This window comes from Bubalus kerabau, chromosome 2 (genome assembly GCF_029407905.1).
Source record: "Bubalus kerabau isolate K-KA32 ecotype Philippines breed swamp buffalo chromosome 2, PCC_UOA_SB_1v2, whole genome shotgun sequence".
NCBI classification, from domain to species: Eukaryota; Metazoa; Chordata; class Mammalia; order Artiodactyla; family Bovidae; genus Bubalus; species Bubalus kerabau.
The window spans coordinates 124,410,384-124,425,790 of record NC_073625.1 but is presented as its reverse complement, the minus strand read 5'-3'; the positions used below and the strand labels follow the sequence as shown (position 1 = coordinate 124,425,790).

General features: G+C 39.7%; 1 protein-coding gene across 2 annotated transcripts in view; it reads left to right on the top strand.

Moving 5' to 3' along the window:
- The window catches only part of TPRG1 (tumor protein p63 regulated 1), a 363,442-nt gene extending 349,877 nt beyond the window's left edge, over positions 1-13,565 (top strand). For both annotated transcript variants that reach the window (XM_055568736.1, XM_055568735.1), the window contains one exon: positions 6,014-13,565. In XM_055568736.1, coding sequence (XP_055424711.1) covers positions 6,014-6,208 — 195 coding nt within the window. In that variant the 3' untranslated portion in view covers positions 6,209-13,565. The remainder of the gene's footprint in view (positions 1-6,013) is intronic.
- Positions 13,566-15,407: the final 1,842 nt, after the last annotated feature.

Genomic DNA, 15,407 nt, shown 5'->3' with positions numbered 1-15,407 from the left:
CCTGTCCATCACCAACTCCCGGAATTCACTGACTCACGTCCATTGAGTCAGTGATGCCATCCAGCCATCTCATCCTCTGTCGTCCCCTTCTCTTCTTGCCCCCAATCCCTCCCAGCATCAGAGTCTTTTCCAATGAGTCAACTCTTCGCATGAGGTGGCTAAAGTACTGGAGTTTCAGCATTAGCATCATTCCTTCCAAAGAAATCCCAGGGCTGATCTCCTTTAGAATGGACTGGTTGGATCTCCTTGCAGTCCAAGGGACTCTCAAGAGTCTTCTCCAACACCACAGTTCAAAAGCATCAAGTTTTCAGCGCTCAGCCTTCTTCACAGTCCAACTCTCACATCCATACATGACCACAGGAAAAACCATAGCCTTGACTAGACAGACCTTTGTTGGCAAAGTAATGTCTCTGCTTTTGAATATGCTATCTAGATTGGTCATAACTTTCCTTCCAAGGAGTAAGCGTCTTTTAATTTCATGACTGCAGTAGTATGCTTTAAAATATTTTTGAGCAATTCACTGGGATTCATACAATAGTTTGATGAAGTTGGTATTTACCATCATTATTATTTTCCATTTTCAGATACATAAACTAAGATCCAGGGAGATTAAATGATTCTTCTAAAATCTAACCATTAGTTTTGGGCAAGGAAACGTACTTTTCCCCCCCACTATACTCAGTGATGAAGGGGACCTGGTTAGATTGCTGTGAGGTGGGTATGTCCATGTAGAGGAATGTGGCTTCTTAGTGAGTATGAGGCAAGGCAAATAAAACAATAGATAAATGACTGGAATCTGCCCACTTAAGATCACTTCTGACCTTGGTTACTTTGTGATTTTAAACATAGCAATTAAATTAAATACTCCTGTTATTGAAATTAATTTATTCTTCCCATTTTGCTTTTCTCTTTGGAAGCTTAAGAAAGAACACTTGCTGTTTTTCTTATCCAGTCACCAAAGCACGGGTGGAGTGTTCTGTGAGGAATGATGTCCTCCTTTCTAGAATTTCCAGGCTATATGACTACAGTTCATTTCATTCAGTAACACGTAATATTTAAATCCATTCTAAGGTCTTAAAGAGGGTGCTGGGAGTAATAATAAGAGGTAACTTCTGTCTGTCTTTGTCACTATAGCCTGAAACTCATGGTAAACAAGAAAGACTTTGCTTATCTATTAGATTCTTTAGTCAGGGAAGTGAGTTTAAATTGAGGTTTGACATTATCTAATTAGGTAACTATTACTTTATTGAAAACACACAGATATCAATGCACTCTAGCAAACTTTATGTTGTTTATCATAAAGTCACTATTTTTTTTAACTTCTGAGTTGTTGAAGTTCCAATACTTTGGCCACCTGATGTGAAAAGTCAACTCATTGGAAAAGACCCTGATGCTGGGAAAAATTGAATACAAAAGGAGATGGGTAGGGGTCAGAGGATGAGTAGGTTAGATAGCCTCAACAATTCAGTGGACATGAATTTGAGCAAACTGTGAGAGATAGTGAAGGACAGAGAAGCCTGGCGTACTGCAGTCCATGGGGTCACAGAGTCAGACATGACTTAGTAACTAAACAACAAAATTAGCCCCAAACCATAGATTTCAATGCCTCTTTCCAAAAGAGTAAGCTGAGTCTCACAAAGGAGAAGTGAATTTATGATAAGGTAACAGAACAAGTAAATCACATAAGTTTTATTTGCATGGCTTTTCTTTCTTTCCTATTTTTTGTCCCTTTTGTGCTGTGCTGTGTTGTGCTAAGTCACTTCAGTCATATCCAACTCTTTGTAGCCCTGTAGGACTACAAAGGACTGTAGGACTGTAGCCCTTCAGGTTCCTCTGTCCAGGTAAGAATACTAGAGTAGGTTGCCATGCCCTCCTTCAGGGGATCTTCCCAGCCCAGTAATCAAACCCAGGTCTCCTGCATTGCAGGTGGATTCCTTACTATCTGAGCCACAAGGGGAGTCCATGAATACTGGAATGGGTAGTCTATCCTTTCTCCAGGGGAATCTTTCCAACCCAGAAATTGAACCAGGGTCTCCTGCATTGCAGGCAGTTTCTTTAACAGCTGAGCTATCAGGGAAGCCCCTTGTTCATTATAGACTAGGTCAAATAGTAATGATGGATATATTCTAAATTTTAGATTTTTTTCTTACTAACAAGGAAACTAAGGCTACAATGGAGAAGTAGTTTGCCCAAGGGCAGTTTGGTATAAAATTAACAGTCCAGGATAAAACTTATATTGAAGATGTGATTACGGGTAACAACCACAGGCTTCTCTTTCTTCATCGAATCATCACTCTGTATTAGTCCCTCAAAGCAAAGATTGGTCCTCCTTATGGAGAAAAGAAAAAACATTGGTCACTTGGTTGAATATGCATAATGACTTATATGGATATTGGAATACACTTTGAAAGTTTTAATTTAGACTTGCAAGCCAGTTGCCTAGAAAGCATATTTGGATCTCACTGTGAATAGTCCCTTGTTCCTAATATTCTTTTTTTACCATTGTGCAGAAAATGGAGTGACTCTGGACAAAATCATTTACTTTCTCTGAGCCTTGATTTCTAACATGGAAATAATGATGCCTTCTTTTACTTACCTGAGTGGCTTATACTGGAATGAGTTAATGGATATAATTGAGCTAATTGGAAATACAAAGATCTGGGCTTTCCTTTTTCATTTCCTTCTTTATATCTCTGTTTGCACTGCTCCCTGAATTACCCTCCTCTCAACCCAGTTCAACCTGATTTGACCAAAAGAGTGATTTTTTTTTTTTTTTACTCATTTACCTTCAAGTTCAGGGTAAGCTGATCTAGTAACTCAGATGGTTTTGTGAAGAATTTCTCTGTCTTCATGTCTTAGGTCTTTCACTTTTATTGTTTTCAGTCTCAGTCAGGTTTCACTGTGTGGCCAAAATGACCATGAATACCTTTGGACTTGGGTGATATGTTTCACAGCTGCATTGGTCATGTGCCCATACCTAAACCAATCTCCTATGGATTCCTCTGATTGGTTAGAACTGAGTCATGTACTAAAGCCAGCTCCACTTAAGCTATTTGCACTAAATGGAAGAATGTGGCTCTCCAAAGGAAAATAGTGGCATTCTTTTTTAATCTTTTAAAAATTAGTTAGTTATTGGCTGTGCTGGATCTTCGTTGCTGTGCAGGCTTTTCTTGAGTTGTGGGAGGGGGGCTATTCTCTAGTTTTGGTGGGCAGGCTTCTTATTGCAGTGGCTTCTCTGCAATGAGAAAAAAAGAAGATGGGGTGGCAGAGGATGAGATGGTTAGATAGCTTGTGCTGTGGAGCACTAGCTCTAGGTGTGAAGGCTTCAGTAGTTGTGACTCCTGGGCTCTAGAGCACAGGCTCAATAGTTGTGATGCATAGGCTTAGTTGCTCTGTGGCATACATGATCTTCCTGGATCAGGGATGAAACCTGTGTCTGTTGCATTGACAGGCAGATTCATATCCACTGTACCATCAGGGAAGCCCTGAGGCACTCTTATTCGAAGAAGAATCTCAAATAGAGAGAAGGATGCTGGGTTAGAAATAACAGCAGCAGTCAGCTAGACCCTCTTTAACCTCATTTCACTTGCTGAAACCCTTAGAGAATTGTCTCAAATGTCTCCTTTGGAAGTCATTTTTGATCCTCTAACCATATATAATTTCTTTTGTTTTTCTTTAATATCTTGTGCCTGTTTTTGCTGTTTATTTTCATGGACTTTGTATGATCATTACAAGTTCATTTTTTAAATATTATTATAGTGCCACTGCTGTGTGGGCTTCCCTGATGGCTCAGTGGTAAATAACCCACCCATCAAACTGATATAGCCACTATGGAAGATGGTATGGAGATTCCTTAAAAAAACAGGAATAAAACCACCTTACAACCCAGCACTCCCACTCCTAGGCATATACCCTGAGGAAACCAAAATTGAAAAAGATACATGTACTACAATGTCCATTGCAGCACTATTTACAACATCTAGAATATGGAAGCAACCTAGATGTCTATCGACAGTTCAGTGCAGTTCAGTTCAGCTGCTCAGTTGTGTCCAACTCTTTGCGACCCCATGGACTGCAGCACACCTGGCCTCCCTGTCCATCACCAATTTCCAGAGTTTACCCAAACTTATGTCCATTGAGTTGGTGATGCCATCCAGCCATCTCATCCTCTGTTGTCCCCTTCTCCTCCCGCCTTCAATCTTTCCCAGCATCAGGGTCATTTCAAATGAGTCAGCTCTTTGCCTCAGGTAGCCAAAATATTGGAGTTTCAGCTTCAACATCAGTCCTTCTAATGAACACCCAGGACTGATCTCCTTTAGGATGGACTGGTTGGATCTCCTTGCAGTCCAAGGGACTCTCAAGAGTCTTCTCCAACACAACAGTTCAAAAGCATCAATTCTTCAGCGCTCAGCTTTCTTTATAGTCCAACTCTCACATCCATACATGACTACTGGAAAAACCATAGCCTTGACTAGATGGACCTTTGTTGGCAAAATAATGTCCCTGCTTTTTAATATACTATCTAGGTTGGTCATAACTTTCCTGCCAAGGAGTAAGCATCTTTTAATTTCATGGCTGCAGTCTCCACCTGCAGTGATTTTGGAGCCCCCCATAATAAAGTCTGCCACTGTTTCCACTGTTTTCCCATCTATTTGCCGTAAAGTGATGGGGCCGGATGCCATGATCTCAGTTTTCTGAATGAAAACTGAGCTTTAAGCCAACCTTTTCACTCTCCTCTTTCACTTTCATCAAGAGGCTCTTTAGTTCCTCTTCACTTTCTGCCGTAAGGGTGGTGTCATCTGCATATCTGAGGTTATTGATATTTCTCCTGGCAATCTTGATTCTGATTTGTGCTTCATCCAGCCCAGTGTTTCTCGTGATGTACCCTGCATATAAGTACATTCACCTATCTATCAACAGATGAATGGGTAAATAAGCTGTGGTACATGTATACAATGGAATATTATTCAGCCATAAAAAGGAACACGTTTGAGTCATTCTGATGAGGTGTACAAACCTAGAGCCTATTATACAGAGTGAAGTAAGAAAAATATAAATATCATATTCTGACACATATACATGGAATCTAGAAAGATGATACTGATGAATTTATCTGCAGGGCAGCAATGGAGAAATAGACATAGAGAACAGACTTATGGACCTGGGGGGAGAAGGGAGAGAGGGTGAGATGCATGGAAAGAGTAACATGGAAACTTACAATACCATATGTAAAATAGATAGCCAGTGGGAATTTGTTGTATGACTCAGGGAACTCAAATAGGGGCTCTGTGACAATCTAGAAGGGTGGGATGAGGAGTGGAATGGGAGGGGGTTTGGGAGAGATCAGCCACGGTGTACCTATGGCTGATTCTTGTTGATGTTTGACAGAAAGCAACAAAATTCTATAAAGCAATTATCCTTCAATTAAAAAATAGATAAAGTGGCAAAAAAGAAAGAACCCACCTGCCAATATAGGAGATGTGAGAGTTGCTGTTTCTACCCCTGGGTCGAGAAGATCTCCTGGAGGAGGGCATGGCAACCCACTCCAATATTCTTGCTTGGAGAATCCCATGGATAGAGAAGCCTGGAGGGCTACATTCAAACAGGGTCACAAAGAGTCAGACACAGCTGAAGCAACACACACACTGTGAGGGCAGAGGCTATATCTCACTTGTCTGAATCTTCAGCAGTACATGACAGGTGTCTGATCCATACTAGACTATCAGCAAATATTTGTTAAACTGACTTCTTAATGTTGTACAAGGTATGAATAATGAAAAATAAATAAGGTGTGGCAGTTAATTTTATTATGTACAAAATGTATTAACAGATCAATCTATTAAAAGACTAACAGAAGCAATAGTAACAATTCCAAGAAATGATTTCTGTTTAATTAGTAAGAATAAGTGCAGCTCCAGGAGAGCAGTCAACTTTTGTGAGGACTGGCTGGGGAGGGTGTGTCTCTGGACCTGCTTTGCACTCAACTAATTCTGTGTGTTCTTTTCCTCTTCAGTTATCTGGGTTCACATCTAAGCTTGTTCCAGCTATCCAGAATACCCACAAGAATTCCACTGAATCTGGAAGAGGAAAGGGATTGACGGTGCTCACTGAACCCATATTGATTGAGACCTACACTGGGCTAATGTCATTCATCGGAAACCGAAACAAACTTGGCTATTCCCTTGCCCGGGGGAGTATTGGTTTTTGACACTCTTTTTGGTGGATAAATACATCATCCATAGCTACATCATTATTGAAGATTCTGTTCAGCTCACCATATTTTTAGATTGAAATAATCAGCTACTTTTAAATAGTATCACATGATTTTAAATATTTAGTATCTTAGGAGATCAAAAAGCTTGATTAGACTGATAAATGCACACTTCAGATCTTTTATGAAATTTCTTAAAATCAGAAAATAAATTCACCTAAGTATATTGAATAACATTATCAAATAAATACCTGATTATAAACTCAGGGCAAACCCTCTGGGTTCTTGTTTCTCAGTCCTCCAAATGTGTGCACGTTCTGGGTCTTTATTTTCAGCCCTTGGATCCTGATCTTCTCTCTCACTGGGATCTCAATCTGTATTATTTCAGTTTCCTTTTTATGAGGATGACTTCCAAATCCATAGTCCCATCCCTGGTATTTCTGTAAGATTCAATTTTGCATTTCTGTCTGCTGATTATCTATATCAGTAGCCACTTACATTCAGCTTCTTCAAAATTCTGGATTTCTCTATGAGATTTTAATAGTCACAGTTATCAGTTTTGATGTCTTTAATCTTCTTGCCAAATACATTCCATATAGTATCTATTTTAGTCTGTCTGGGTTGCTATAAGAAAAATACTACAGGCTGGGTGGCTAATAACATAAATTTATATCTTACAGTTCTGGAGGTTGGAATTCTGAGATTAGGGTACCAACCTGATCAGGTGTGGGCCCTCTCCTGGGGCTCAGATTTCTTGCTATATCCTTATAGGCAAAGAGGCAAGAGAGTTTTGTTGTGTTTCTTTTATAAGGGCACTAATCCTGATGCTGGGAAAGGTTGAAGGCAAAAGGAGAAGGAGGTGGCAGAGGATGAGATGGTTAGCTACCATCACTGACTCAATGGACATGAATCTGAGCAAACTCTAGGAAATAGTGAAGGACAGGGGAGCCTGGTGTGCTGCAGTTCATGAGGTTTAAGAGTTCGACATGACTAAGCGACTGAACATCAACAACAGAATCTCATTCATGTGGGCTCTGCTCTCATAAGCTAAGGCCCCAACTCTTAATAGCATGACATTGGGATTTCAACGTATAAATTTAGGGGGATGGCACAAACAGACCATATTTAGCATTAAGCCCAATGCCCAGATATCAAACTAAAGTTTATTCTTTCAAAATTTTTCATGTATTTCTCCTTTTCATTCGCACAGGTATATTATTAGATCACATTTTAAATTCCATTTAGCTGGATAATTGCTATAACCTTTTAGTTGGTATCATTTCCAAGGCTGAGCCTCTTCTAATTCATTTTGCATTTGTTGCCAGATTCTAAAAACACAATTTGATCATATCATTCCCTGATCAAGAACTTTCAGTGGCTCATTTCCTTTTTGCTGTTTTTTTTTCTTTTTTGATTGATTGTTCTTATGTTTTATTTTTCAGTAGCAGATCTTTCCTTCTAATGAATCTGTTTCAGATGCCCAATATGTAAACAGGTAGAAGTAAGACCACTGTGGTTGAGACAGAGATGGGAATGCCACTGACCTCCTGTCTTTTGGGTCTTACAGGTGCCTTCTGTGGAATGTCTATGGATTCTAGAGGGGATAAGAAGCATTTTTTTCAAAAACACTTTTGTAATTCATTCTGTTTACATTTTCTTTTCTCTCATATTTCCTCTTTGTCTGTCCTTGACTTATGTCTAATTGTAAACAACTCAGGAGATTATCTCATCTGTTTTTAATCTCTAAACTTTTTTTTTCAATTTTATTGTATTTTTAAATTATTTTGAAAAAAAAACTTTTAATGCTGAATTCTATATATTATTAACATAATCATCTTTTTGCCTGTCCTAAGACCCAAATTTGAGACACCTTGGCTGGTATTCAATTTTAAAATTCCAGCTTTTTGGGGGGAGAGGATGCTTATGTGAAGTCTAACTTTAAAGTCTTTTCTTTAACCTGCTTACTTCCTCAATTTCAAAGATTTGACCTCTGATGTTTCACAAACATCAATTTGATGGAGGCATTCAAAATCCAAACCTTGAATAACTCTCGTTTGATTTTGTCTTTATCTTTGTTTACTTCCATTAGTACTTCTCTCCCTCTCTTTCCACTTCCCAGGACCCACATTTTTTTTCCTTCATGATGGCAAATATTGTTACAGTCCCCAAGGCAGGAAACTTCTATTCAGACTGTAAAAGGAAATGTTGAAATCCTTAGCTGTCCTGTCAACAGTAGTGGAATGAAAAGTCGTTGGATTGCTTTGGCAGTGGTTCTGAAGCAGGCACAATTGGCAAATTATTATTAACAGTGCTGCCCGAAAATCCCCATTTGCCTCAAGATAGTGGCATTTGTTGGCAGAGGTCTATGAAAGGTCCAGCACATTCTCTTTATTTACCATTTAAGGATCAGTCTGACAATTGACTTCTTTCTGCATATTCATTTCCTTTGAATTTTCTAAGTTGGACTGTTCCCAAATGACCTTTGAAAGGATATAGTGCAAATCAGAAAAGATGAGAGGAGGGTGATATCTCTTAACCCTGAGGTCCAGTCTGTAACAATAGGGTACCAAAGCTGTTTAGTGTGAGAAGAGTGATCTCAGAGATGACAGGAGAACTGTCTTCATATTTCATACAGACCATCTTGTGGGATATTCTAGAAACTGATAAGTGGGACCTAGGAAGCAGGATTATGACCAGAGGATAAGAGGATTCAGGGATTTGGATGGCAGTTTAAGATAAGAAAGAACTTCTTATACTTAAAAATGCCCAAGGATAGGAAGCATTGCTCTTTGACATGTACTAGGAGGGACTAATGGAGAAGGCAATGGCACCCCACACCAGTACTCTTGCCTGGAAAATCCCATGGATGGAGGAGCCTGGTGGGCTGCAGTCCATGGGGTCGCTAAGAGTCGGACACAACTAAGTGACTTCACTTTCACTTTTCACTTTCATGCACTGGAGAAGGAAATGGCAACCCACTCCAGTGTTCTTGCCTGGAGAATCCCAGGGATGGGGGAGCCTAGTGGGCTGCCATCTGTGGGGTTGCACAGAGTCAGACACGACTGAAGCAACTTAGCAGCAGCAGCAGCAGCAGGAGGGACTAAAGTGAATATTGTGAAAGGGATTGCTAAAGAGATGATTGATAAAATATTTTAAAACCAGAGACCTTATAATTCTTTAAATAATTGTTGTGAATCATTAAGTAGTGATAATTGCTCAGTCACATATGACTCTGTAACTCTCTGGACTGTAGCCTGCCAGGCTCCTCTGTCCATGGAATTCTCCAGTCAAGAATACTGGAGTGGGTAGCCATTCCCTTCTCCAGGGGATCTTTCCAAGCCAGGGATCAAACCCATGTCTCCTGTATTGCAGGCAGATTCTTTACCATCTGGGCCACCAGGGAAGCCCCAGTCATTAGGTAAAACACCCTTTTTTGTCTGGAAAGAGTTGAATCAGTCATGTAAGACACTGGAAATTTACCTTAATTTTCCAAAGGTTTGATTTCCTCATCTGTAAAATGGAGATGATGCTATCTCTTTTGCCTACTTCACAAAGATCTTGGGAGGATTCAATGAAATGAAGTCAAATTATTTTATTAAATAAAAACCATTGAGTATCTGCCTGTAGAGCAATGCCACCCTGGTGCAGAACCTCAGACAACATCCAAGAGAACTAAATTCAGTTCTTCTGGGAATTGTTTTTCTGGTCACTATGGCCTGCTGGGGCTTCCTACGTGGCACTAATGGTGAAGAACACACCTGTCAATGCAGGAGACATAAGACATGTGGATTCGATCTCTGGGTGGGAAAGATTGCCTGGAGGAGGGCATGGCAACCCACTCCAGTATTCTTGCCTGGAGAATCCCATGGACAGAGGACCCTGGTAGGCTACAGTCCAAAGAGTCACAAGAATCAGACACTACTGAAGTGACTTAGCACACACATGCATGAACTTACTATCTCTTTACCATTTGCCGTGTGGTATTGCCAGTGGACAGCTGGGTTTCTTGTTCATAAGCTGGACAACCAGCCACAACCCACAAACCAAGAGACCTATATGTATCCCTGGGCTTTTCCTTCAGGCTATTATCTGAACTATACCAGTAAAGTTTCCCAAAGGGGCAACATAGGTTTGATTGGGAATAAGATTAGATACAAGGGGCATTAAGTATAAAGCATATCATCATAAAAATGTCATGGTTGGCCATCTTCTCTATCTGTTCTTTATCCATTCAAGAAATTCCACTAAAAAATCTCCAGTAAACCTCCATTCAGAAACTATTTGAACAATTGACAGATTGTTCATAGTCTTCTGATGTATCTTGGGCAGTTCTGATGGTTACAAATTTCCCCTTCTGTCTCTTTTAAGTAAAAGTGATCTGCCACTCTCTTTTATTTAAAAATAACATTCCCATGCTGGAGTAGATTCAACTTGTTTCCATACCTGAGTATGGGGAATTGGGGTTACAGAAGCAAAACTGATGCATTCTTTAACACTTACAAAAGAGAAACTGCCAAGAATCACCACACCTAGGCTTCCAGTGGGCACTTGGGCTTTTTTGGAGGCTGCCCCTTGGCCATCCTCTAAGGCAGAAAAGAGAAGCCAATTTATGAGGATCTTTTGCTTTGAGCCCTCCTCTCATTGTCCCTTTGCTGAAACATTCTTAAGGAAGCCAATTCATAGAGCCCTGGGGTTAAGGAAGCAAAGAAACCATCTAATCCAATGCTTTCATTTCACAGAACACAAAGCAAAAGCCTAGAAATTGGAAAGAAATTGCTCAAAAACAGATGGTGACTTTTTGGCGATATGGAATTAAACTCTAAAGCTTTCAATCTCCTATTCCAGCTCCACTGTCCTTCTACATATCTCCATTCCCAGAAAAAGGCATGTCAGCTAAACCAGTGTATCATAGCTTCTGGGTTAATTCTGACATGAGAAAACAATAGGTCACCGTTGTTTAGGGGGAATTTCCAGAAATTACTTGTATTTTCTTAAAAGGCTAAGGTCACTCATTGAGCTCTCTGATGTCCTATCTGATTAAAAAGACCAAACAAAGCTGCGGAAGCCAGCAGATATTTTGTAAGGCAGCTTTACCTCTGCCTGGCATTTTGTGGGGCAAGAGAGCGGAGTGCAAACGTATTAAATTCAGGCTTAAAAGCTCCCCCAGAAATTCTTTACACACAAGAGACCAAGGTGGAGAAAAGAAGATGACTTGTGCCAAAGGGAAAGAAAGAGAGAGACTAATGCCTGTGGTTTTCAAAGGTTAACAACAACAAAAAAGCCCAAGTATTTGCAGAGGGATGAATGCTCATTGGCTCTTGGCCAACAATTATACAAGGCCTTGTGCCCACATCCTGTAGCTGTGGTTTTGGGACGCTGCTCATGAGTGACTTCTTATGCTTAGTGGCAGGAAATTTTAGTCACTGATGTGTAAACTCACCTTTGGTCTGCACCCCCCACAACGTGCTCCGAAGGCAGTTAGGGGGCCAGGCCTCCTGATTTCCCTGCAGACATTACATCTTCAGATGCTAACAAAAAACTCAGTTTAAAGCTTTGGGAGTGATTGATATTTGATCAATTCTTCCCTTACTCCACTCCGATGTAGCCACTTCTTCAGATAATTCTATACTCACAGGGATGAATTATGATATCTTCTTCAAAATCCTCCCTTTAGCCTCAAAAATCAAGACAAAAAAATAAAAAATTGTTAGCTCTATTTCATTTCAGGCCTGCCATGTGAAATATGAGAGGTGAAGTCATTAGGTTGCTTCTGAGCCTAGATCTTGTATCTGATGAGCTATCTTACACTCAGTTTTTGAAAGTTCTTAGTTAACATCTCACAAATCTCCTCTTCAGTGAAGCTAAATGGAATTTGCAAGAAATTTCTCAGAAAGCAGATGGTGAGTTTGGAGCAATCCTGGGATTAAACTCTACCACTTCCATTTTCCTGCTCCTAGTCACTGCTCTTTCCACATATCCCCATACCCAGGGAAAGGCGTTTCATCTAAATCAGTGTATCACAGTTGTCCTCTAAGCAGATGTATCCTAATTTGAGGTGAGAAAACAAAATGTCCAGTTAATTAACTCTCATGTTTCAAGTATATATGAGAAATCATGATGCTTCATTATGGATAGAGAATATATTGAGATCAATTTATCTGAATTACCACCTTGTCTCACACCCTGTCCACAATGACTACCCCATGCATCTCAGAAACTGCTTTTCTTTCCTTTTAGATTCCCTGCTCACTCTTTATGAAATGATTGAAACTGAGATTGGAAGGGACCTAAAGGTTATCTAGTTTCCTACCTATTGCAGGAATGTACTCAACTGAAACACACAGCAGAAGCAGACTCAACTTGTGCAAAGGTGTTGCCAGACAGAAAGTTCACTGCTTCATACAGCAGCACATTCCCCCGCTAAGTGACGGCACTGAGTTGAAGATTTTTCTATGTATTACATACAAATCGTCCCCTCTGGAAATTTATTTGGTCCTTGATCTTCCTTTGAAGTTACCCCAAGTAAATCAGCTTCCTATTTCATATGGCCACACTTCAAATAAAGGCAGCTAACTGGTGCTCTCCCAACAAAGTAGTTTTATTTTTGCTTTTTGACACAAAACCCCCTAGTTACCACAACTGTTCTTCATGTGTTGGATTATCCAGAACCCTTATTGAACTCCTCTCTTGTTTGTAAACAATTCTGTTTGGTTAACATTTCTTTTGAAATATTGTATTTGGGACTTTCCTGGTGGTCCAGTGGTTAAGAACCCACCTGACAATGGAGGGGTCATGGGTTCAGTCCCTGGTTGGGGAACTAAGATCCCACAAACCACAGGGTAACTAAGACTGCATGCCGTAACTACTGAGCCTGTGTGGAATCAAAAGATTCCACGTGATGCAACAAAGACCCTGTGTGTCCCAAGAGTAGCACTGAAATATATACACTACCATATGTAAAATAGATAGCTAATGGGAAGTTGTTGTATGACACAGGGAACTCAACCTGGTGCCCTGTGACAACCCTGTGGAATAGGGTACAAGGAGAGACGAAGGTTCAAGAGGGAGCAGACATATGTATACCTATGGCTGATTCATGTTGATATATGACAGAAGCCAACACAGCATTGTAAAGCAATTATCCTCCAACAAAAAAGAAATAAAACAAAGATCCCATGTGCTGCAGCTAAGAGCTGATGCCACCAATTAAATAAGTAATAAATATAAACAATAAAAATAGTAAGCAAATAAAATATTACATTCAACACTGACATGGCAGTTCAAATATAGGTTGACCAATAAAAGTTAGAATGTGATTGTTCTCCATTTGCCAATGTACTGTTTATTAATGAAATCCAGGTATTCTTTATAATACTATTTATTCACATGAAGTTCATGATCAACTATAATATATATAACATTTTTCTCATTTAATAATCTCATTTAAGGGACAAATCAGGCCACTTTTGTATGGATTACTAGTAATGAACCTAGATTAGTTCCTAGAAATCACTGCTTTTCTCTTTTGACTTAAGTTTGTTTGTTCATTTTTTGTATAGTACCTGTTTAGCATTTTATCCTGAGTTAGTATCAAACTAATTTTTTTAATAGTACCTGGCAACAAACAATATTTTTAAGAGTTTTTTTTTTTTTTTTTTCCTGTCCTCAGTCTAGAGAATAAAGTGGGAATGGCTACCATTATGGCTGAGTCAAAGCCATAACCAGAATAGTTTGTTTCATAGAGATCTTTGACACTGTTTAGCTGATGGTTTTGTCCTTAAAGCAAAAAAAGATGAGCAGTCCAGTCAAATTTTATTTGGTCTGTATAAGCAAGAGTAAACAGAAGTCTGACCTGAATCAGCATTTACCAACACATTGTTATCAGAAGTGGGGTCCAGCTGCTCACTGCTCTAAAGTCAATAAAGAGGCAAGGTTTGCAAAAAGGAAAGTTTAGTTTGGAGGCTAGCAATGGCAAAGGGCTGTGGTGGGTGGACTCATGTCCAAATACCAACTCCCCCCACTGTCAATCATTGGGCAAAACCTTTAAAGGAGAGATTCAAGGATGTCTAGGCAGAGGGAGGCTAGTACAGCTAGCTCTGATAGTCATCTCAAAATTGGTCACAAGGTGGTCTGATTAGCATCATCTTGACTGTTGAAAGTATAATTAGTCTTCAGTTTCAGAGTTGGTTTGTTCCTATTTGAGGCCATTTCTCAAAATTATGGCAGCTTATGTCATGGCTACAGTCTGCTCATGATGTAGTGAACTTCTCCAACTTGTTTGGGGTTTCAGTATCTACAAAACAGCTCACAGGATATGGTTCAGAATTATCTATAGCCCTTCAGGAGGAACTAAAAGTCCTTGACTTTGCTTAATGACTCAACTATTATTATTTTGTCCTGTTTGACTTCTTTCCCTTTGCTTCTGCTTTTTCTTTTTGGCTAAAACTTTTCTACAGAAAAAAGGCAGATAGGGTATAAAGGGGAGTAGGCCATAAGGCCCTGGTCTGTTTCATCATGATACTATTATTCTCACTGAATGCAGATTGCCCAACTTTATGGCAATTGGTCCCACTGTAATTTTTAGCCTATAAGAATAGCCTTAATGAAGCTGTTTAAGAATGTTGGGTTTCTGGGACTTCCTGGCAGTCCAGTGAGTAAGACTTCACCTTTACCTTCCAATGCAGGAGATGTGGGTTCATTCCCTATTTGGGGAGCTAGGATCCCAAATGCCTTGGAGCCAAAACCAAAACATAAAATAGAAGCAATATTGCAACCAATTCAATCCTTTAAAAATGGTCCACATTAAAAAAAAAAAAAAACTTAAAAAAAAGAGAATATTGGGTTTTCCCTCACAAATGTATTTCTCTTGGCCTTGGTGAAGGACATGTCTTTGAACCTTCTGAGGGGATGTAGTCAGAATATAGCTCAGAAGCTCTTACATAAATTCACATGAGCATCACAGTCTGTCTAAGCTTTCGGGTGCCTTCCTCCTGCATTTCAACTTCATTCAGTATATACTTCCTTTAGATCCATCTTTTAGTCAATTAACCAAGCAAATTGGAAACATTCCCCTCCCCCAAACCAAGCCTTTTTATTGTTTCCAAAAATACAGTTTTGTCCACAGAAAACTCCAGTGCCCCACATTTATGACAAAATCACTCCCTAGGTCTGATACCAGAAGAAAACTGTGAGATCT